Source organism: Littorina saxatilis, linkage group LG9 (assembly GCF_037325665.1).
Source record: "Littorina saxatilis isolate snail1 linkage group LG9, US_GU_Lsax_2.0, whole genome shotgun sequence".
In the NCBI taxonomy this organism is placed as follows: domain Eukaryota; kingdom Metazoa; phylum Mollusca; class Gastropoda; order Littorinimorpha; family Littorinidae; genus Littorina; species Littorina saxatilis.
The window spans coordinates 31,369,836-31,393,934 of NC_090253.1; the positions used below are offsets into that span (position 1 = coordinate 31,369,836).

The 24,099-nt window shown below is 42.4% G+C and overlaps 1 protein-coding gene across 1 annotated transcript; it reads left to right on the plus strand.

The window, feature by feature from the left end:
* The first annotated feature begins 1,191 nt into the window (after window positions 1-1,191).
* Window positions 1,192-21,146, plus strand: LOC138975868 (FAD-dependent oxidoreductase domain-containing protein 2-like). Its single transcript, XM_070348637.1, has 11 exons — window positions 1,192-1,379; window positions 2,983-3,237; window positions 6,443-6,581; window positions 8,575-8,766; window positions 10,731-10,861; window positions 11,661-11,781; window positions 14,326-14,541; window positions 15,065-15,234; window positions 15,523-15,688; window positions 16,473-16,711; window positions 19,702-21,146. The coding sequence occupies exons 2-11, from the start codon at window positions 2,994-2,996 to the stop codon at window positions 20,019-20,021; spliced, it is 1,938 nt and encodes a 645-aa protein (XP_070204738.1). The 5' UTR covers window positions 1,192-1,379; window positions 2,983-2,993; the 3' UTR covers window positions 20,022-21,146.
* The last annotated feature ends 2,953 nt before the right edge of the window (window positions 21,147-24,099 follow it).

Sequence of the window (24,099 nt, forward strand, 5' to 3'; positions counted from 1 at the left end):
TTCTCTGTCGCACCATCATCACCAGATTATTGTCCGCAAATCAAGATCATACATCCATCCTCTGGGATAAACGTCATATACATTGTATTTTCTCCCCGAAAACCTCTGTCATGTCTGTTCTATGACCACAAAGCATGACCACATCCGTGTGGCAGATTTCTCCTCCCCCAAACTCTACTTTTACATAAATATACTTCTGTTGCAAATAACCCTCTCTCTCTCTCTCTCTCTCTCTCTCTCTCTCTCTCTCTCTCTCTCTCTCTCTCTCTCTTTCTTTCTCTGCACATAGATTAGGCTAAGCCTAAAACCTTCATCCTTTCGTAATAAAGTTCTGAATTATCTCTATCTCTCTTGTCCGCCCTTCCCGCTCCTCCCTGAAGCACAACCTTTACATAAGTTCGTCTGTGGCAATTAATCCTTGAAAATTCCACTGTTGAAAACCTCAAGCTGATGTTTTCCATTGCGAATTAAACTAAGTTTTTCTTACAGTTGATGAGGTCAAAGAAGCCATTAAAGGCCTTGATAAAGGTAAAGCCACTTTTCCTGATCTTATTCACAATAGGCTTTTGATGGCTGTTGTTGATGTTATTGCAGAACCTGTGACGCAGGTGTTTTACAAGAGCTTCAAAAAAGGTTTACGATTATATCCAAGCTTGTGGAAGATGGCACATATAACTCCTGTTTATAAAGCCGACACAGTAATAATTATCTATCAATATCCTCATTAACTTGTGTAGCGAGGGTCATGGAGCATTGTGTCCAAAGCCATGTTTACAGTTTCTGGCGATTCTACCATTTGTCAACGAAGAGTTGTGTTCAAGTTATGATATGGGAATGACCACACAAGCTGGGTCAGCCGGCGGCATTTGAACAAGTCTGGCACAAAGGGTTATTGTCGAAATCAGAATTAGTTGGTATAAGAGGAAGATTGTTAAAATGGTTTCGGGATTATTTCACAAATCGCTATCAGACTGTTGTAATTGAGGGTGTTAAGTCTGCATTAAAACGTATTCAGGCAGGTGTTCCACAAGGTTCTGTGTTCTGTTCACACACACACACACACACACACACACACACACACACACACGCACTCCTCAACCTCCTAGCCAAACCCCACCCCAAACATCCCTTTCCCAGATACATAACCTGTCAAATCCAGAGTTTGTGATACAAGCCAGCAATCACGCCAATAGCATATACGCACGTGGAAGGATCACAACTAAACGACAGATGTGATTTGCTGTGTCTCACGAAGCCGCTACCTCCGAAGCTTTCAAAAAGCCTGCCCCGTGGGTTCGCATTCTTTGCAATTTGTGTTTTCCAGATTAACTCCGGCTGAACTATATTTCTATCTACCGCTACTGTCCCTTCACACCAGAGTGAGTAATCAGAGTGAGTGACCAGTGAGAGAAAAAATAACACAATGTATCTTCGCACAGTTTAATTCGAATGACTTATAACTATTATGAATTAGTATTCCGCTTGTTGTAACGTTAAAATTAATAGCACAGAGATGTTTCTGGTATATGAAATGAAAGAAGACTATTTCCTCTACTTAAACAATCAAATGACATAGGCTCTGTATCTTGTCTTCTATATTCTCAGTTTTACAATGACCGCATGAGGCACCAGGGTTCCGAAAACTTGTGCACAATACAATGTCCTTACAACTGAAGTGAAGACAGCTTCGCGTTATATGTTTTATTTGATGATTATGTGTTGTTGGTTCCAGCATTCGAGTACAAACCAACGCAATTGCAATCATGCATTTTTGTTCGTTTTTACATTTAGTCAAGTTTTTACTAAATGTTTTAACGTAAAGGGGTGGACAGACGAAGCTACGAGTGTACGGTCTTGCGGAAAAAATGCAATACGTTCAGTGGTGTATGTGTGTGTGTCTGTGTGTGTGTGTAGAGCGATTCAGAGTAAACTACTGGACTGATCTTTATGAAACTTTTCATGAGAGTTCCTGGGTATGATATCCCCAGATGTTTTTTTTTCATTTTTTCGATAAATGTCTTTGATGACGTCATATCCGGCATTTTGTAAAAGTTGAGGCGGTATTGTCACACCCTCATTTTTCAATAAAATTGATTGAAATTTTGGCCAAGCAATCTTCGACGAACGCCGGACTTTGGTATTGCATTTCAGCTTGGAGGCTTAAAAAATAATTAATGACTTTGGTCATTAAAAATCTGAAAATTGTAATGGAAATTATTTTTTTATAAAACGATCCAAAATTACGTTAATCGTATTCTTCATCATTTTCTGATTCCAAAAACATATAAATATGTTATATTCGGATTAGAAAACAAGCTCTAAAAATTGAAAATATAAAAATTATGATTAAAATTAAATTTCCGAAATCGATTTAAAACCAATTCATCTTATTCCTTGTCCGTTCCTGATTCCAAAAACATATAGATATGATATGTTTGGATTAAAAACACGTTCAGAGAGTTAAAAAGAATAGATATATAGAAAAGCGTGCTATCCTCCTCAGCGCAACCGCTACCGCGCTTTTCTGGATTGTTAATTTCACTGCCTTTGCCACGAGCGGTAGACAGACGAAGCTACGAGTGTACGGTCTTGCGGAAAAAATGCAATGCGTTCAGTTTCATTCTGTGAGTTCGACTGAGCATGACAAAATGTTGTATTTTCGCCTTACGCGACTTGTTTTTGTTTTTGTTTTTTTGCTTTTGTGGTTTTTTATCCGGACGAAATCTAGGGTTCCAGGGTTACACTTGCGTCACTCAGGTCTCGTCAGCCCCCCTCCTTTCCTACACCTAAGCCCTTATCATTTCCTCCTTTGTGTTGCTGTTTTGGGTTGTTTTGTTTTTCTTTCCTCAGAAGTTGTTTTTTTCGTTCAGTGGTGAATGGCTAAATAATCAGATAGTATCCCTGTTCATCTGATTCAACCATTACTATATCCAGACACAAAAATTAAACTTGTCGCATTTGTTTTTACTTTGCTTGCTGCAGGCTGAAGAAACATGACACTGAGCCGGTGTCTTTCCAAAACCCTGACGTCCAGGGCTGTAGCCTTGACCTTAGTCTTTCAGTTGACCTCGTACTGTGTGCTGCTGCTGACCTCTTTGACCTTGGCCTTGACCCCTGACCCTGACCGCTACCATGACTACTGTGTTATTGGTGCTGGCCCCGGTGGGCTCCAAATAGGACATTTTCTGGAGAAAGCCAACCGGGATTACATCGTTTTTGAACGTTCTAATGTATCTGGTGAGTGAATAGATCTGACAAAAATGTGTGCGCTGAGAATGGTACCTGCGATAGCAGAACATTTGGCCTGAAACTATTAAAAGATCAACACCGAAAACCAGGAGCAGTCATCGTCGAGACTACTAAAACCTGCTTGACCGAAACCCGTTATCCAAGACGAATCAAGTCTCGGTAAAGCATGCCAACATAAGAACTAATTTGCATAAACCGATTTTCTTTCATTCTGAGCATATTTTCAGGGTAAACATACCATATCTATTCATGTTTGGATTCAGGAAATCCTGAGAAATACAATTCAATTATTTGTATATATACTGTTCAAAAAAAGAAACGCATAGCTTGTAATATTTGGTTAATTTAGTTATATGGCTACAAGGATATCCACCAAACTGCAGAAAATGTTTATCTGGTCGTCGACCTTTCGTCCATTGCCACAAGTGAGCTCTGCACGTGACGCATGCGTTATCAGTGGCTACAATGTCAAAATTGCTCATTTGGCATGACCACTCGTCATGCTTCAGTGTAATCTCGTGAAACTCGGGGAATATTGAGCTCTCACCATGTCTTCCAAAACCCATAAAAGCGGATTGTTCGCCACAAAGAAATCAGACGACAATTCAGCGACGAAAGATGGCCCGATTGAGCAGAGAAGACCGCCAAATTGCATTGGGTCGTTTACAAGCAGGCCAAAGTCAAAGTGCAATCGCCAGGCACTTCCACGTGTCCCAGAGCACCATCAGTAGACTGTGGGTCAGGTTTCAAGCCACTGGCTCCGTTGCTGACTTGCCACGAGCGGGAAGACCAAGGGCGACAACTGCTGCTCACGACCGCTTCATACGGCTCCGCCACCTCCGGAATCGTTTCCTGTCGGCCTCATCTTCTGTCCAGGCTCTCCCCGGGCCACACCGATTATCGGACCAGACCGTGCGGAACCGCCTGCATGAAGCTGGTTTGAGAGCTCGCAGACCTCACAGAGGAGCTGTCCTCACCCGCCGCCATCGCCAGAACCGAGTGCAGTGGGGCAACCAGCACCTTCGCTGGACCGTCCGGAATCACTGGAGACACGTGTGGTTCAGCGACGAGTCCTACTTCCTGCTCCAGCGACATGATGGTCGGAGGAGGGTCTACCGGAGAGTAAACGAACGTTACGCGCCCAACTGTGTGGATGAGGCACCCGTTCATGGTGGTGGAGGCGTCATGGTGTGGGGGGCGATCAATACCGCTGGAAGGAGCACCCTGGTGCACGTCCAAGGGCGCATAACTGCCCAGCGATACGTGGAGGAAATTCTGCGCCCACACGCCCTTCCTCTTCTGGCTGACCAGGATGCCATATTCCAGCAGGACAACGCTCGCCCGCACACAGCACGACTCACCACCCAGTTCCTCACCGACCACCATGTCCAGGTGCTTCCCTGGCCATCCATGTCGCCAGACATGAACCCGATAGAACACCTCTGGGATGAATTGGACAGACGTGTGCGCAGGCGAGAAGAAGCGCCGGCAAATCACCGCGATCTATTGCAGGCACTTCAGGAGGAGTGGGACACCATCCCACAGCAAGATATCCGGCATCTGATCCAGTCCATGCCCAGAAGGTGCCGGGCAGTTGTTGCTGCTCAAGGCAGTCACACCCCCTACTGACTTGACAGCCTCGGCACCCAATCGTATTGATTGACTGATTGATTTGAAGATGCAAATGAACTGTGTGTGCATTCAACTGTGTCCATACCAAATTTCAAACAAATAATCTAAATATTGGATTTTCTGTTAATTTTTTCGAAAAATAAAACAAATTTGGCAAGTAGCAACTATGCGTTTCTTTTTTTGAACAGTATATATATATGATTAACTAATATAACATCAACTAATTAAATTGCTCTTTAAAGTTGTCATTAGAATCGAATTTTCAGTAATATATATAAATATCTTTAAAGAGCAATTTAATTAGTTGATGTTTAAGCTTCGTAGCTGAAATGCAATCCCATAGTCCGGACTGTGTCAAAGAATGTTTGACCTAAGTTTCAAGCGGCCACTACTTTTGCCAAAAGCAGGATATAGCGGCATCAAAGATACTTGTCGAAAAAATGGAGAGAGAGAAATTGTCGGGCTATTGTCTGGAAGAACCTATTTGTAAAGTTACATAATAATCTGCCTGGTTGTTTTCAGGGAAGCGCTCTACACACACAGGGGCGGATCTAGGGGGGGTTCCGGGCTTTTCCGGACCCCCCCCCCCCCCCCCCCCGGTAGCCTTAAAAAAAATTAAAAAAGAGAAGAGAACAAAAACATGTAAAACAATTGAAAATAAAGAAAAACTTATGGCTCAGATTGCACCAGATTGCTCCATTTTCCGTGATTTTTATCAAAACATTTTCCTGGGAGCCGGCCTTTCTTTTCTAAGTGGCGATTTCAGAAAGGTTGGGTAATTTGTTGGCTCAGGTTACACCAGATCGGTCAATTGTTCTTCATCTAAATTTGTCTTCTTAAATTTAATTTTTGGAAGGTGTAGTTGGGGACGTTTCTTGGCTCAGATTGCACCAATTTGCTCCATTTTCCTTGTTAGTAACAAAAATGTTCGGGAGGGGGGGGGGGGCATGCCCCCGGACCCCCCTAGGAGCTTCGAACACTTCACACCCTCAACTATAATCGCTTCGCGTCGTCGAATTGTCCCTAAAAAAAAAAATTGGAACCCCCCCTCCTCCCCCCTCCCTCCCCCCCCTCCCTCCCCCCTCCCTCCCCCCCTCCCCCCTTAAAAATGATGTGATCCGCCCCTGACACACATACACAAACACACATAGACACCAACATCTCGTCTAGATTCAGACTCTATCTGAAAACATTCAGTCCAAACTTGACTAAATGTCAAATAAGGCAGGTCCAAAACAGGAGGTAGTCTTTGACATTGTTAAAAGAAAATATGGAAAACTGTACGGTCATGAAACGGGTGTCGTCTAAAAACGGGGGTATTTAAAGAAGTGTGTGTTTGTGTGGGTGGGTCTCAATATCATATCAACCCAGTCCTGTCCTTAAGAGGCTGACAAACAATGCCTGTAGGACACAAATTTCCTTAAAAAAAAAAAAATGTGGGTGGGTTGGCAGAGGGGGGCGGGGGGGGGGGGGGTGGGGGAGTGTCCACGGTTTTATTATACTTTGAACTTTTGAATTTATTACAGTTGATATGCATTTTGTATTTCTACTTGTTTGACAGGTCACTTCTTTGTGGATTTCCCTCGCCATCGAAAGCTTATCAGCATTAACAAGCGTTTCACAGGACAAAGAAACAAAGAATTCAATCTCCGCCATGATTGGAATTCTCTGCTTTCTGATGACGAGGCCCTGCTCTTTAGGTTAGAACGACACTTTTATTTTATCATGACTGTCTGTTCTTTCTTTCTTTATTTGGTGTTTAACGTCGTTTTCAACCACGAAGGTTATATTGCGACGGGGAAAGGGGGGAGGGAGATGGGATAGAGCCACTTGTCAATTGTTTCTTGTTCACAAAAGCACTAATCAAACATTTGCTCCAGGGGCTTGCAACGTACAATAGTACAATGTATTACCTTACTGGGAGAATGCAAGTTTCCAGTACAAAGGACTTAACATTTCTTACATACTGCTTGACTAAAATCTTTACAAAAATTGACTATATTCTATACAAGAAACACTTAACAAGGGTAAAAAGAGAAACAGAATCCGTAAGTCGCCTCTTACGACATGCTGGGGAGCATCGGGTAAATTCTTCCCCCTAACCCGCGGGGGGTATGACTGTCTGTCCAACTGTCCGTTGTTCCGAGGGGTACTGCACAAGTGTCTGTTAGTTCGTAAGCATTGTAGGTTATTTTATACTGCTCTCATCAAATCTGTGGAAATCCGTTGTCATAATGTAGTGGTATCTACAGAATTGTGGATTTGATATTTGAACAGATATTTTATCTTTCCATTGCCTGATAGAAAACTGATATTTTGAGTCATTGTATACTGTTCTGATTAGAATCTTGGGAAATCCATTGTCATAATGTAGTAGTGTCTGCAGAATTGTGGATTTGATTGTTGAATTAATATTTTATGTCTTACCATTAACTAAAAGAAATATCACGTAATTCACCCCCCCCCCCCCCCCCCCACCTTTTAAACGGAGACAGACATTATTCTTTAGATTTGAACAGGAAATTTTTTTCCACGTTCATTGAACGTTCAGGCCGCTTTGGGTAAATCAGAATAAATGCTCTACAAGCCGGACAACAACTTTAACTTCTGCACATCTCCTACCCATCCCTCTTCTTTTATTCGTCTTCTTTCCCTCCTTCCTTCCTTTACTGTCTTTCATAATCATTATGCAACGTTCTTTACGTTATTAATAGATTTGGTTTATTGAGACAAATTTTTCAGCCGTTACCGCCTTATGTTGTACTGTCATGCAGGAACACCACTATAAGCTTCTAGCTTGTTGCTGTTTCTGTGAACTTTGTATACATGTCATGATTGTAACCTTTGTTAAAATAAACTTATGTTTAAACCAACTAAAAGAAATCTGTTTGACATTTTAAGGTATTGTATACTGCTCTGATAAGAATCTGGGAAAATCCACTGTCATAGTTGTTGTTATGTCTACATAATTGTGGATTTGATCGTTGGTTTCATATTTGATGTCTTCCCATTGACTCATTGAAATATGTTTGACATTTGCTTCACTAGTGATGCTGCCAGAATGTAGAATACAAGGGTACCTGTTATGCGAGATCACTTTTTCGGACAAGACGAAGAAACGTCCATGCATCACATGTGTTCTGTCACAAATAGTGAACAAGATGAAGAAATAACCACACAAAATCAAAATGGACAAACTAAGAACCTCTATAACTGAAACCCCATAACAATGTTTCGACATCAAAAAACAAGCAAGGTAGCCTATGTTATAGGAACGTTTAATTGTGACAACACAAAACGTTAATGTCACTAATCTTCGACCCAGCGATCTTTTAATGTTTCGACAGCGAAGCTTGGTTAAGGTAATGCACCAACGGAAAAACGCAAGGTGTCCATCATTGGAAGATTCTTTTCATTGTAAGGGTATTACGTGGAATATAATTATTACCGTGGAAAGGAAATTTGGGGAAAAATGGCCTTTCAAAGCCAAACTTGATTCTGTAATTGCTGATCTTGTACCCTCATTCTTTGTACTGATGCCACGTCGTTCTCTGCTTCAAGGGTATTACATGTAAGATATTTCTGTGGACAGGAAAATGGGGAAAACTGGCCTTTCAAAGCCGAAACTGATTCTTTGTTGCACTTGTACCCTAGTCATTTGTTTTACTGAGGCCATATCGTTCTCTGCTTCAGGGAGTATTCCAAGGAGATGTTTCCACACGCTGACCGAATGCTGGACTATCTGCGGGACTACCAGCAGAAGCTGGGAATCAAAGTCCAGTTCAACACGGAGGTGAACAACATCCGAACCGTCCACAACGATTCCGCGCCAGACGGCCTTCTTCACCTTCTGGATGATCAGCATGGCAACACTTACGCATGCAAGTTAGTACGGGCGCTGATCTTCTCCAGTTCATTCGCAAGTTGAACCATTCCTGTCCTGTCTGCTGAACTTAACTCAGTTAAAACACAAACAACAAAAGCACATTCATTCCCGTGTTGTGTCATTTATATTTAACGTTTCTATGCCGTTAAAGGCACTCAATCTGGCACTTTTTTCGAGTTGAATATTTCTTGTGCAGGTAGGGGTCACGTTACCGCCAACCAGAAAGAGTACCCCCAACTTTAACGAGCAAATAATTAGTTATTTTTTTTAACTTCCAAGCTACCGCAACACGGTGGCCTAGTGGTAAGGCGTCCGCCCAGTGAGCGGGAGGTCGTGGGTTCGAACCCCGGCCGGGTCATACCTAAGACTTTAAAATTGGCAATCTAGTGGCTGCTCCGCCTGGCGTCTGGCATTATGGGGTTAGTGCTAGGACTGGTTGGTCCGGTGTCAGAATAATGTGATTAGGTGAGACATGAAGCCTGTGCTGCGAGTTCTGTCTTGTGTGTGGCGCACGTTAAATGTCAAAGCAGCACCGCCCTAATATCATGGACAAACAAAACAAAAAAACAAAAAACTTCCAAGCTAAAAGGCGATGCCATAGTTCAAGTATTGCTTTCACGAAAAAGTCGTTACAGTGCCGCCTCAACTTTCACTTGAACGGATATGATGTCATGAAAGAAAATAATACAAAACAAGTCGCGTAAGGCGAAATTACTACATTTAGTCAAGCTGTGGAACTCACAGAATGAAACTGAACGCACTGCATTTTTTTTACAATGACCGTAGTCCGCCGCTTGTGCAAAACGGAGTGAAACTGACGAGCCTGTTTATCGCGGTAGTGGTTTCGCTGTGCTGCATAGCACGCTTTTCTGTGCCTCTCTTAGCTTGTTTTAACTTTCTGAGCGTGTTTTTAATCCAAACATATCATATCTATATGTTTTTGGAATCGGGAACCGACAAGGAATAAGATGAAATTGTTTTTAAATCGACTGATTTCGGAAATTTAATTTTGATCATAATTGTTATATTTATAATTTTCAGAGATTGTTTTTAATCCAAATATAACATTTGTATATGTTTTTGGAATCAGAAAATGACGAAGAATAAAATGAAATTGTTTTTGGATCGTTTAATATAAAAATAATTTTAATTACAAGTTTCCAATTTTTAATGACCAAACTCACTCATTAGTTTTTAAGCCACCAAGCTGAAATGCAATACCAAACCCCGGCCTTTGTCGAAGATTGCTTGGCCAACATTTCAATCAATTTTATTGAAAAATGAGGGTGTGACAGTGCCGCCTCAACTTTTACAAAAAGCCGGATATGACGTCATGAAAGGTATTTATCGAAAAAATGAAGAAAACGTCCGGGGATATCATACCCAGGAACTCTCATATCAAATTTCATAAAGGTCGATCCAGTAGTTTGTCTGAATCGCTCTACACACACACCCAAACACACACACACACACACACACATACACCACGACCCTCGTCTCGATTCCCCCCTCTATGTTAAAACATTTAGTCAAAACTTGACTAAATGTAAAAAGGAACTGGTTATATAGACTACCAATTTGTTTGTTGATATTAAAAGCGACATGCATATTCTAACTATGTCTCTGATATTAAGTAATGTGTACAAATTTGAAAAGGATCCTCATGCCAGTTTCAGAAAATATTCCTTATTCTGCATTCTGTCTTTGTCTGTCAATCTATCTGTCTGTCTGTCTGTCTGTCTGTCTGTCTGTCTGTCTGTCTGTCTCTCTCTCTCTCTCTCTCTCTCTCTCTCTCTCTCTCTCTCTCTCTCTCTCTCTCTCTCTCTCTCTCTCTCTCTCTCTCTCTCTCTCTCTCCCTCCGCGTGTATCTGAACGTTTTCTTTCCCCAAAAATTGTAGCTAGTTTTGCACAATTCATATACGCATTTTGACTGTCTTTTTAAATCCTCTTTCTTTTCGTGCAGAGTTATGGTGGTAGCGACAGGCATGTGGAAACCTAACATTCCAGGCATGGTAGGCATCGAAATGGCAGTGGGCTACGAGACAATGTCTCTCAATCCCGATGATTACGAGGGCAAGACCGTTTTAATTTTAGGTTTGTTCCTGACGATCTATTTTCTGCATCTGTATTCACAGGCTGCAACGCCCATCTATACTTGTACGAGTGGGGTTTGACGTATATTACCGTGCCATTTTCCCAACGCTTCTGTCGTGGATTACAGGATTTTGTCTTGTGCTAACATATAGGAAGGGGGTTTCGGCACCAACAGTCCCCCGTTTCTTTAATGCGAGAATTGGCGAGTGAAGCGAGTGGGGCGAGGAAGTACCATTTCTTTGGCAATTCTCGCCGCGAGGGACGCTATAGGAATTCGTTAACGAAGACGAGGTCGCTTTGTTCGCTACGCCGCGAGAAACAAATGGAGGCCGCGCAGCTGCCAGTCTGTTTGGCTGTCCATGGGTGGAGCGCAGACGACCTTTTCGGTATCAACCCGAATGGTGTTAAAATTCTTGCGTAGTTGGCTATCAACCCGTTTCATATGTATACACTCTCGCCTCCTAGTTCTGCGAGCGGCTAGCCGCAAGGATGTTTCGCCTTAAAGAAACACGCATCAGGTTTGCACATAAGTCCATTGGATATCAGATAAATCGACGAAAGGAGGGCTTTAGGAAAAGATGTGGTCAATGTTAAGTGCGGAAGGGGGGGGGGGGGGGGGTAGAGGTACGGTTGGAACTAGGTTCAAAGGGAAATTGTGGGTAAATAATTGGATGAATGAATGGATTGAAAGATGGGCAAAAAGACAGACGAACGTTTCTTGTTTCAACCATTCTAATTCTTAATTTATGATGTCATTGTCACCAAAAACGAGGTCTTTTTATTCCTCTCTTTTTCAAAGGTCGGGGGAACGCTGCCTTTGAAGTTGCTGATGGCATTTACAGCGTGACTAACTTTATCCACATGGTCTCACGTTCGCGTGCTCGCCTCTCCTGGCAAACGCACTACGTGGGAGACTTGAGGTATCGTAAGAAAAGAAGCCGCAAGAATAAATACGGTTTCACAATTACTCAAGTACTTATGGGTGTGTGTGTATGTGTGTGTGCGCGCGCGCGCATGTGTGTGTGTGTGTGTGTGTGTGTGTGTGTGTGTGTGTGTGTGTTACACTCCAGTGACATGAGTTCACAATAACAAGCACATTAGTTTTGAAAACGTTTGAAATCACATTTTGTGTTTATGTTAGAAAATGATGAATTTGTTTTTGGATTTGTAACTAAAATGTCATTGGAAACAAATTCACAAGAAGTATGGTAAGTTCCCACATATATTTGTTTCTTCTCACAGAGTTTTAAACAAAGTTTATATTTGGCTAGAAAGATTCCTAATTGTTTTCAGCCTTCCTCTCCAGAAAACGATGAGTCAACCGGGGCTACTGCTAAACTTGACAACAATGAACATGTACACTCTAGAGAAAGTTGACAAACGAACAAATACATGTGGTGACCTCTAGACATAATTCAAGTCTAATTGATCCAGAGCAAATGTCAAGGTCAGGCGGGGGATGGAGGTCTGGTCGAAATATAGGTAATTAATCTTTTATCGAGCAAGAGCGGCAGATGACTAACTTCCATTTCATATTACGTATGACAAAGATCAATCAATCAATCAATCAATATGAGGCTTATATCGCGCGTATTCCGTGGGTACAGTTCTAAGCGCAGGGATTTCTTTTTTTATTTATTTTAATTTTTATTTTATGCAATTTATATCGCGCACATATTCAAGGCGCAGGGATTTATTTATGCCGTGCGAGATGGATTTTTTTTTTTACACAATACATCACGCATTCACATTGGCCAGCAGATCGCAGCCATTTCGGCGCATATCCTACTTTTCACGGCCTATTATTCCGTGTTTTCTCGAACTTTGTTTCGCTTTTGACGTCACTAACAGAGTTGTCTTTGGAACAGAGCATCAAAACGAGACGTCTTGGTTTGTTGAGTCGGTGTCGTTTCTCATTAAATGAGGGTTCCGCTGTAGCGCTTCACACAGCACCTAGCTCGATCACTGTTAATCTGTGTCTGTCACATAGCCGTCAAAAATGGCTTGCTGGACATTAAATGAGGGTTCCGCTGAATCGCTTCACACAGCACCTAGCTCGATCACTGTTAATCTGTGTCTGTCACAGAGCCGTCAAAAATGGCTTGCTGGACATTAAATGAGGGTTCCGCTGAATCGCTTCACACAGCACCCAGCTCGATCACTGTTATTCTGTGTCTGTCACAGAGCCGTCAAAAATGGCTTGCTGGACATTAAATGAGGGTTCCGCTGAATCGCTTCACACAGCACCTAGCTCGATCACTGTTAATCTGTGTCTGTCACAGAGCCGTCAAAAATGGCTTGCTGGACATTAAATGAGGGTTCCGCTGAATCGCTTCACACAGCACCTAGCTCGATCACTGTTAATCTGTGTCTGTCACAGAGCCGTCAACAATGGCTTGCTGGACATTAAATGAGGGTTCCGCTGAATCGCTTCACACAGCACCCAGCTCGATCACTGTTAATCTGTGTCTGTCACAGAGCCGTCAAAAATGGCTTGCTGGACATTAAATGAGGGTTCCGCTGAATCGCTTCACACAGCACCCAGCTCGATCACTGTTAATCTGTGTCTGTCACAGAGCCGTCAAAAATGGCTTGCTGGACATTAAATGAGGGTTCCGCTGAATCGCTTCACACAGCACCCAGCTCGATCACTGTTAATCTGTGTCTGTCACAGAGCCGTCAAAAATGGCTTGCTGGACATTAAATGAGGGTTCCGCTGAATCGCTTCACACAGCACCTAGCTCGATCACTGTTAATCTGTGTCTGTCACAGAGCCGTCAAAAATGGCTTGCTGGACATTAAATGAGGGTTCCGCTGTAGCGCTTCACACAGCACCCAGCTCGATCACTGTTAATCTGTGTCTGTCACAGGAGCCGTCAACTGAAAATGGCTTGCTGGACATTAAATGAGGGTTCCGCTGTAGCGCTTCACACAGCACCCAGCTCGATCACTGTTAATCTGTGTCTGTCACAGAGCCGTCAAAAATGGCTTGCTGGACATTAAATGAGGGTTCCGCTGTAGCGCTTCACTCAGCACCCAGCTCGATCACTGTTAATCTGTGTCTGTCACAGAGCCGTCAAAAATGGCTTGCTGGACATTAAATGAGGGTTCCGCTGTAGCGCTTCACACAGCACCCAGCTCGATCACTGTTAATCTGTGTCTGTCACAGAGCCGTCAAAAATGGCTTGCTGGACATTAAATGAGGGTTCCGCTGTAGCGCTTCACACAGCACCCAGCTCGATCACTGTTAATCTGTGTCTGTCACAGAGCCGTCAAAAATGGCTTGCTGGACATTAAATGAGGGTTCCGCTGTAGCGCTTCACACAGCACCCTGCTCGGATCACTGTTAATTTGTGTCTGTCATAGAGCCGTCAAAAATGGCTTGCTGGACATTAAATGAGGGTTCCGCTGTAGCGCTTCACACAGCACCCAGCTCGATCACTGTTAATCTGTGTCTGTCACAGAGCCGTCAACAATGGCTTGCTGGACACGTACCAGCTCAAGTCACTCGACGGTCTCCTGGAAAACAACATTGAGCACGAAACCCTGTGGAAGACAGAAGATGGGAAGCTGTGGCTTGCAGGGGATGTCTACAATAAATCGGATAACTTTGCTGCACGGGATCCCTACGACAAAGTCATCCGATGCTTGGGTTTCAAGTTCGACACCAGCATTTTTGCGTAAGGAGGCTAGTGATTGTGTGTGTGTGTGTGTGGGGGGGGGGGGGTGAGGGGATTCCATGTGTGACTATGTGCCGGTGTGTGCACGGTATGCGAATGTTTGCAAGAGAGAGAGAGAGAGAGAGAGAGAGAGAGAGAGAGAGAGATGGCACGGTGTGCCTCTGTGTGTGTGTCTTTAAATAGAAAGTATGTTTTTATCCGTGTCACCGTTTGTCTGTCAATAGTCTAGCTGTCTGATTGTCAGACTTACCAGTGTCAATCTAGGTGTGTGTCTTTGTTCATTTGTCGCTGCATGTGCTTGAGCCCTGTCAGTTATAAAAATGCGTTTGAAGATATGCATGTTTGCAAAACTGTTCCCTTACTTGTCGTTGAAATGGAATGAGTTTTTCAGTAATGGCTGACACAGGTATTGTTGTCAGTAGAGACGCAAGGTTTGTTCCATATTGTTCACTTACCTCACGTTTATTCTTATACTAAACTTTCTCTCTGTTCATTTAGTAATGAATAATATTTTGCCTTACAGAAATTACTCAGACATCACAACAGAAAAAGGCGGAGCCAAGAAATATTTGTCTATCCAGCATAACTACGAGTCAAAGACAATGCCTGGAGTCTTTCTCGCTGGAACCTCTTCGCATTCCTTGGACTGGAGAAAATCTGCGGGCGGATTTATTCACGGATTCAGATACACAGGTATATTTCTGTGTCAGTGGTCTGCGTGTCTTTTTTTTTAAATTTCTCTTTAACCATATAAACATAAATGTTTTTCTTGAATTGTCCGAGTTTTCATTAGCTGTCGAAGCTTTACTTCCACAAGGACTGACAGCGTGCATTCAACGTTATCGTTATCAACACCTTTAAGTAGACACTCATGATGAGGAGGGCCAACAACATTATTTTTCATTTCGTCATGTTTTGACAAACTGATAATCGAGACCATGGTGCTTGTGTGTGTGTGTGTGTGTGTGCTCTCTTTACCAGCACGTGCCTTGGCTAGTCTGTTAGAATGGCGTTACGAGGGAGTCCCCTGGCCTTCGAAGACAGTGCCTGTCACACAGCTGCTGACGCACGTGCTCAAACGTTTCAACGAGGCGTCCGGTATCTACCAGATGTTCCAGGTGCTTGGAGATGTCGCCGTCTTCTCCGAGTACGTTCTTGTTTTGTTTTTGTGTGTGGAATTTGTTGTTCATATCCCCCCCCCCACACACACACCGCACACACACACGGTGCAACAACTGAAACTGAATACACAGCACAACCGTACAAATAATCGTGTCACTTTATATAGATCCAGGAAGTATATATCTGCAACTTTATTCAAAACCTTGCTGTCAGTTCAGTCAAACACAACATAATCTATATACTTTTGGATTCAGGAGATGATCTGGGTGGCCGAGTGGTAACGCACTTGCGCTCGGAAGCGAGAGGTTGCGAGTTCGACCCTGGTTCAGGGCGTTAGCAATTTTCTCCCCCCTTTCCTAAACTAGGTGGTGGGTTCAAGTGCTAGTCTTTCGGATGAGACGAAAAACCGAGGTCCCTTCGTGTACACTACATTGGGGTGTGCACATTAAAGATCCCACGATTGACAAAAGGGTCTTTCCTGGCAAAATTGTATAGGCATAGATAAAAAAAAATGTCCACCAAAATACCCGTGTGACTTGGAATAATAGGCCGTGAAAAGTAGGATATGCGCCGAAATGGCTGCGATCTGCTGGTCGATGTGAATGCGTGATGTATTGTGTAAAAAATTCCATCTCACACGGCATAAATAGATCCCTGCGCCTTGAGTCCGAAGATACGCGCGCGATATAAGACTTCATATAACATATAACATGATAACAAATACGATGCACTCATTTCTAAATTTGTTACCAAAATTTTGATTTGAATCCAGATTTTTATAACCAAACTTTACTTCACTCATTTTACAGAGATGGTCAATCGGTGGAATACCTGGAGGAGTTTCCCATCAACCTGATACATAGCCTACCTGAACACACTGGCCACAAGGCCCACCGCATTCTCGCAGTGGTGATGGAATACGGTGCAGATTTCTCTGGACCTGGCAAAGATCCCCTCCGCAAAGGGCGAGCAACACAGTCAGCCTCCAGGGCCCACAGATCCAACTTCTTACATCCTGTTTTGTATTACTATAAAACTCCACCAACAAGTGAGTGATAACTAATTCTTTGCAGATCAGAGTTAAGACCTGTTGAAAGACGGGGACTTTTCTGTCTTTTCTTTATTTGGTGTTTAACGTCGTTTTCAACCACGAAGGTTATATCGCGACGGGGAAAGGGGGGGGGGGGGGGGGGGGGGGATGGGATAGAGCCACTTGTTAATTGTTTCTTGTTCACAAAAGCACTAATCAAAAAATTGCTCCAGGGGCTTGCAACGTAGTACAATATATGACCTTACTGGGAGAATGCAAGTTTCCAGTACAAAGGACTTAACATTTCTTACATACTGCTTGACTAAAATCTTTACAAACATTGACTATATTCTATACAAAAAAGCACTTAACAAGGGTAAAAGGAGAAACAGAATCCGTTAGTCGCCTCTTACGACATGCTAGGGAGCATCGGGTAAATTCTTCCCCCTAACCCGCGGGGGGTAAAGACGGGGACGTATTAAAGTGGTTTGAGTGGGTTTTCATTTTTATCATCTAAAGTTGAGATCACATCCGGGAACATTATACCCGTGATTATGGTTTTACCGTGAGGGCGTAAAACTTATCATCATCATTAGCCTTCTGTGTGGAAGGTCTGGGGGTCGAATGCCGGTGTCACGAACTAAAAACTCTGCCTGAACAATCCCTTTCAAAGCGGTCAATGCGCAAGCGCTAACATGGGGAGATTAATCAGGTCGTGAACAACCTAACCCTTACCCTAACCTAATCCTAACCCATGGTTCGTTCGGTCAAAGGGTCACATTTTTTTAAGTCCAAGATTGGCGCATGCGCATTGACCGCATTGAGAGGGATTGTTCAGCAGAGTTTTCAGTTCGTGACACCGGCTGCGCCTCAGTGGTAGATTTAGCATTGCGAATTTTTTTTTTTAATCTCCCAGCTTAAAGGCACAGTCAGCTTCCCATAAACCATCAGTTTCTGGTCACAGACACTGTCAGGCTTTTACACTCAGTATAAACACCCTTTTGTTAAACACTCACCGCTTGAGAACATCCTATGTCCCCTCCGTAAAGAGCGAGCATTTTTCAAAGAATTTATTTTTGCGTGGCCAGCCGGATTGTTCCGTACCACAATCGGACGCCTCGTTTTGGCACTATAACTAACTTTTAAATTGACAGCTTGTTACACAAACATTCTTAAATCATAAAAGAATTATTTTTTCATCAAGACAAGATCAGTACAATTCGAAGTTTTGAAAGTTTTAAAACCGCCGCCGATAAGTTCGTGTGACTCGCAGCCGTTTGTTGCGTTTTAGATTCAGAGGTACACAATAACGTGATATTGCAGATACAGCGAGTCGCATTAAAATCACAAACTGAGGACTGAAATTGTTGAAAAAAGGGAAAGTGGATCACACGGGTTTACGATGGCTTAGGGGTTAGATAAAACACGAAAACTGGTGTGTGGTTTACGCGAGCTAAATAGCCATTCAAACGAACTCCTGTGTCATTTAATGCTATTAAATGCTATTGCAAGTGTGTTCGATAAGGTTAGAACTACTTTTTTTCATGAGAAGATTTAAATCGTTCTGTAAACCATTTGGGGCTTTTAACTTATACGCAGACCTGCCCAGTGGTGCCTCATATCCTTTTCTGTGTACACGCAAACACAGGACTAAGACCATTCTAAAAAAAAAAACCGTAATCCATGCGTATCAGAGTTAGGTGGGTTGTAGAAACATTAAGAAAAAAACATGTCGCGTCAAGCGATTTCAAAATATTTAGTCTACCTGTCGGCTTGAAACTAAAAGATCCAAGACTACTGAATTCAGGCTAGCCGAAGCCGGTTAATCGAGACGGGTCGAGCTCGTCTTGGCGAAGCAAGCGTACATAATACACGTACAAACAGATTTTCTTAAATTCTGAGCACTTTTTTAGAGTAAACTTAGCATATATCTATATATTTTTAGATTCAGGAGTTGATGAGAAATGAGTTTGTTTGTGAAAAATTGATTTTTATGACAACATAAATTTAAACAAGAAGAGCAAACGCTCGATCGAGTCACTTTCGCAGTTCTGAATATTATGACCTTGAAAAAGGTCAAAGGTCACCAAAGCAGACGTCAAAGTGTAGAGGTCACTGGGAGTCACGTTCACATAAAATTTGAGCCTGGTCACTTTTATAGTTTCCGAGAAAAGCCCAACGTTAAGTTGTGTGTTGCCGAACAGAAAAGGCTAATTATCTCCCTTGTTTTTCTGATAACGTTCGTAAAAGGCTACAGATGTAAATACTTTGATGTAAAGAATAATCCTACAAAGTTTCAATCACATCCGATGAACTTTGTCAAAGATATAAAATGTCTAATTTTTCCTTTGACGCTGACCTGTGACCTTGAAAAAGGTCAAAGGTCAACGAAACCATCGTTAAAGTGTAGAGGTCATTGGAGGTCACGACTAAACAAAATATGAGCCCGATCGCTTTGATAGTTTCCGAGAAAAGTCCAACGTTAAGGTGGTGTCTACGGACGGCCGGCCGGACGGCCGGCCGGACAGACTAACACTGACCGATTACATAGAGTCACTTTTTCTCAAGTGACTCAAAAAACTAATTAACTAATGTTTAAGCTTCCGAGCTGAAATGGCTCGAGTCAGAGCATGTTTGACCAAAATTGTAATCAATTTGATGGAAAATTGGAAGGCGTGACAGTACGTGTCACCTCAACTTTTGTAAAAAGCAGAAAATGACCCATCAAAGATGGACACACACAGACACGCAAGCACGGACGGACGAACGTACAAACACACACACACACTCACACCACTACGTAACCCTCGTCTCGATTCTCACTCCATATATTAAAACATTTAGTCATTGTTTCCACACCAGGACAAATATCAATGGCTGTTGTGCTATACGCATCTGGCTATACGGCGGATTAAACTGATTCTTGTTCTTTTGTTATTAAATAGGAAAAAGTCTTAAATTGGGGGGTCTTTAAAATTAAAGGTCTACTGTTTTACTCCGTTTGTCAGAAAAACGGATGTCAAGTCGCACGGCCAAAGAGGTGTTGCCCCGTCCCGCAGCTACTCATCACATTGTGGAGGACTTTCTCACTGACTGGGACGGACTGAAGTCCCACGTAACACCGCTAAGACGCTTCCTGGACCAAATCACCGGCACCGATCTTCGAACCCGCTTCGCCGAGCCTTGTTTCCTGGAAGCCATGACGTTTTCACAGCCCAGCGTGGCCTGCAGGGACCAGTTCATGCAGGAACAGGGACTGACCTCTTCACCAGCTATGGAGGAAGCTGGACACTCTTGGGTTCATTTCAACGCAAGTGGTGTGTTGTAAGCGTGACAGTGTAGTGATAAAAGACAGCATCTTAAAAAATGAGGGTGAAAGTTCATTTCGATGCTTGTCATTCTCTCAGGTACCAGGCGACTGGTTCCGCATAAATGTCACTGACTCGATTACACATGTCGTATGCATTTAGAGCGCTTACTTCCCTTTGTTTATCAGATCGAAAGAAGGTTTGGATCATTCTTCAGGTGTCCGATTTGAGTTATTTCCACATTTTTTGGAAGAGGGGGGTGGGGGGGGCGATACATTGTTGTTGGTATCAGGGTGGTAACTTTTGAGTTTGAAAGTACTTCAGTTTTGGTTTATTCCTTTACCTTTTTTCAGGTACATTAATGTTCAGTTAACATCTTTGGTGACAGGGGTTCTTGACACTTTAAAACAATCTGTCTTCAATGGTAGTATTTTTTTCTTCTTTTTTTCTCGGTGTGGTAGTTTTGTTCAAGTTGGTGAAATGGTTCTTGTCATATCTTAAAAGATACGTTAAAAAAGAACACCACTGGCTTTGGGGCGCAGGGGGTGAACTCTTCAACATGGCAAAACTGTTGGAGGCTTCTGTTGTAAAGTGACAACTGAATTCCAAATGTGCCTCTTGCAACGGTTTTAATCAGCTGACAGGAAGTTTGAAGGAAGATTAAAAGATTAAAATGTTTACAAGGAATATGTGTGCCTCTTGGGAAGCTGATTTCTAAGTGCAAGTCTGATAGTGCTGTCATCACTTTTGTTTATTTATTTAAGTAATATTTCATTACATTTAGTCAAGTTTTGACTAAATGTTTTAACATAGAGGGGGAATCGAGACGAGGGTCGCGGTGTATGTGTGTCTGTGTGTCTGTGTGTGTCTGTGCGTCTGTGTGTGTGTAGAGCAATTCAGAGTAAACTACTGGACCGATCTTTATGACATTTTACATGAAAGTTCCTGGGTATGATATCCCCAGACCTTTTTTTCATTTTTTGGATAAATGTCTTTGATGACGTCATATCCGGCTTTTTGTAATAGTTGAGGCGGCACTGTCACACCCTCATTTTTCAATCAAATTGATTGAAATTTTGGCAAAGCAATCTTCGACGAAGGCCGGACTTTGGTATTGCATGTCAGCTTGGAGGCTTAAAAATTAATTAATGATTTTGGTCATTAAAAATCTGAAAATTGTAATTAAAATTATTATTTTTATAAAATGATCCAAAATTACGTTCATCTTATTTTTCATCATTTTCTGATTCCAAAAACATATAAATATGTTATATTCGGATTAAAAACAAGCTCTGAAAATTAAAAATATAAAAAACTATGATTAAAATTAAATTTCCGAAATCGAATTAAAAACAATTTCATTTTATTCCTTGTCGGTTCCCGATTCCAAAAACATATAGATATGATATGTTTGAATTAAAATCACGCTCAGAAAGTTAAAACGAAGAGAGGTACAGAAAAGCGTGCTATACAGCACAGCGCAACCACTACCGCGCTAAACAGGCTCGTTAATTTCACTGCCTTTTGCACGAGCGGCGGACTACGGTCATTGTGAAAAAATGCAGTGCGTTCAGTTTCATTCTGTGAGTTCCACAGCTTGACTAAATGTAGTAATTTCGCCTTACGCGACTTGTTTTATTTGTTGGATTTATTTAGCATCTTTATGCTTATTCAGGGATCGCGCTTGGCAGTTTTGGCAACCACGCATTACGTACGCATCATCGTCAGAAAATTGCGTCAGACTGCCTGAAAATAGTCACAGCTACATTGATTTAGTCTTAATTCTCCACACACACAAAGTTTGCAACAATTATTTTGTAAAGCGCCATGAGACTGTTACCTGGCGGTGAACAGCGCTATAGAAGAATGTTTTGTCATTATTCAGTGTTATTATAATTATTTAAAGGGCAAAATAAAACAAGTCGCGTAAGGCGAAAATACAACATTTAGTCAAGTAGCTGTCGAACTCACAGAATGAAACTGAAGGCAACGCAACGCAGCAAGACCGTATGCTCGTAGCATCGTCACTCCACCGCCCGTGGCAAAGGCAGTGCCAGTGGAATTGACAAGAAGAGCGGGGTATTCGTTGCGCTGAGAAGGATAGCACGCTTTTCTGTACCTCTCTTCGTTTTAACTTTCTGAGCGTGTTTTTAATCCAAACATATCATATCTATATGTTTTTGGAATCAGGAACCGACAAGGAATAAGATGAAAGTGTTTTTAAATTGATTTCGAAAAAAATTTTTGATAATAATTTTTATATATTTAATTTTCAGAGCTTGTTAATCCAAATATAACATATTTATATGTTTTTGGAATCAGCAAATGATGGAGAATAAGATGAACGTAAATTTGGATCGTTTTATAAAAAAAATAATTTTTTTTACAATTTTCAGATTTTTAATGACCAAAGTCATTAATTTATTTTCACGCCACCAAGCGGAAATGCAATACCGAAGTCCGGGCTTCGTCGAAGATTACTTGACCAAAATTTCAACCAATTTGGTTGAAAAATGAGGGCGTGACAGTGCCGCCTCAACTTTCACGAAAAGCCGGATATGACGTCATCAAAGACATTTATCGAAAAAATGAAAAAAACGTCCGGGGATATCATACCCAGGAACTCTCATGTAAAATTTCATAAAGATCGGTCCAGTAGTTTAGTCTGAATCGCTCTACACACACACACACACACACACACACACAGACACACACACATACACCACGACCCTCGTCTCGATTCCCCCCTCGATGTTAAAACATTTAGTCATAACTTGACTAAATGTAAAAAAACGTGCCTGCGGACCAACCGAGCGAACAGAAAACATAGGCGGAAATAAAAAGGAGTGAAAGTTTGGAGATTGTCAGCATCCTAGCCCTTCGGATTATGCGTATGTCATGCACGGCATTCTAAAACAATGCGGTCGATGTCGGTAAGAAAGCATTAACTATGCAAGTGTGACAGGGTAAACTGTCACCAGTGTAAGTTTTGTATTGAAGGGAAGTAGAAGAGAGCGTGGCCGAATCTTAATTTGCGTTTCGTTTTGGTAAATAAGAGTAAAGCTGTTCTTACTCGGTTGTTGTTGCCCATCGATTTGTGTTTTGTGTCAATTCATTATTCGAGACTTTCAACTAAAAGTACTGGTATGCGGCACTCGCCGTGTCCAGCTGCAAGTAATTAACAGTCTCCCTGTGGGTGAAGCAAGTTGAATCTCTTTGAGGCAGGCCGACACCTTGGGTCGGAGGGACAGGCCCGACTATAGGAGTCTACCGGTGTTGTTATGTAATATGCCGCCTGGCCGACTGGATCTCTGGGCCAGTCGGGGGATTGTCGAGTGGGTGTCATTTCATTTGATACGGGGGGATCAAGCGTTCCAGCTCACGGTTGAGAGGTGGTCAGTTGTCTAGATGTTACCTATCCCCCCCCCCCCCCCCCCCCCTTCTTCTTGTCTTTCACTAATGAAACAAGGAACCTGCCTAGACTGAGTGTCGTGGTTACGCGTGGCATAGACCTAGACTGTGACATAGACCATAGGTCCCTGCGCGTGGTTACTAAGATATTGATTGGTTGTTTGAAATGATTTCTGATACCCCAGCTAAAGTCCAGTGGATTATCTGTGTACCTGTTAGAGTGTGGACGTGTTTTTGAAGTGTGCTCCACTAACTGAAGAGTGCAGTCTACCGTTTGTACGTTTTGGCTGTAGCCACCGGCTTCGGTCGGGTTGGTGAAGTGGAGGAGAGAAGATGCCGCATAGGGAATCACAGGAATAAAGTTTGCCATGCCAGTATTTTTATCTGCTGTTGTCACATATGTTGTGTACGGAATGGGGAGAGAAAGACGAGTATGTCTGTGTGACCGTGACTGAGTGATAGTCAAGTGAGTGAGTCCGCAAACACATCAAAGAGAAACATGATCAGCTATTCAATCCAAGTTGTCCGAACTTCCTTCACAAATGGAAGAAAGAAGAGAAGATCTGTTTTCTCCAACCTAGTTACACAAGAAAGAGACACAGAAGTGATCGTTGCTATAAAGGCTGTTTAAAAATTTTTTTTTTACCTCAGGTTATCTATTTTTTTCAGTGAGAGCAAACAGAAGAA

Excerpts from the sequence above, each read along its gene's own strand:
- LOC138975868 (XM_070348637.1), top strand. The coding sequence starts at position 2,994 with ATGACACTGAGCCGGTGTCTTTCCAAAACCCTGACGTCCAGGGCTGTA. Across the intron at positions 6,582-8,574 it reads GACGAGGCCCTGCTCTTTAG|GGAGTATTCCAAGGAGATGT; the intron begins GTTAGAACGACA and ends TCTCTGCTTCAG. Across the intron at positions 14,542-15,064 it reads TTCGACACCAGCATTTTTGC|AAATTACTCAGACATCACAA; the intron begins GTAAGGAGGCTA and ends TTTGCCTTACAG.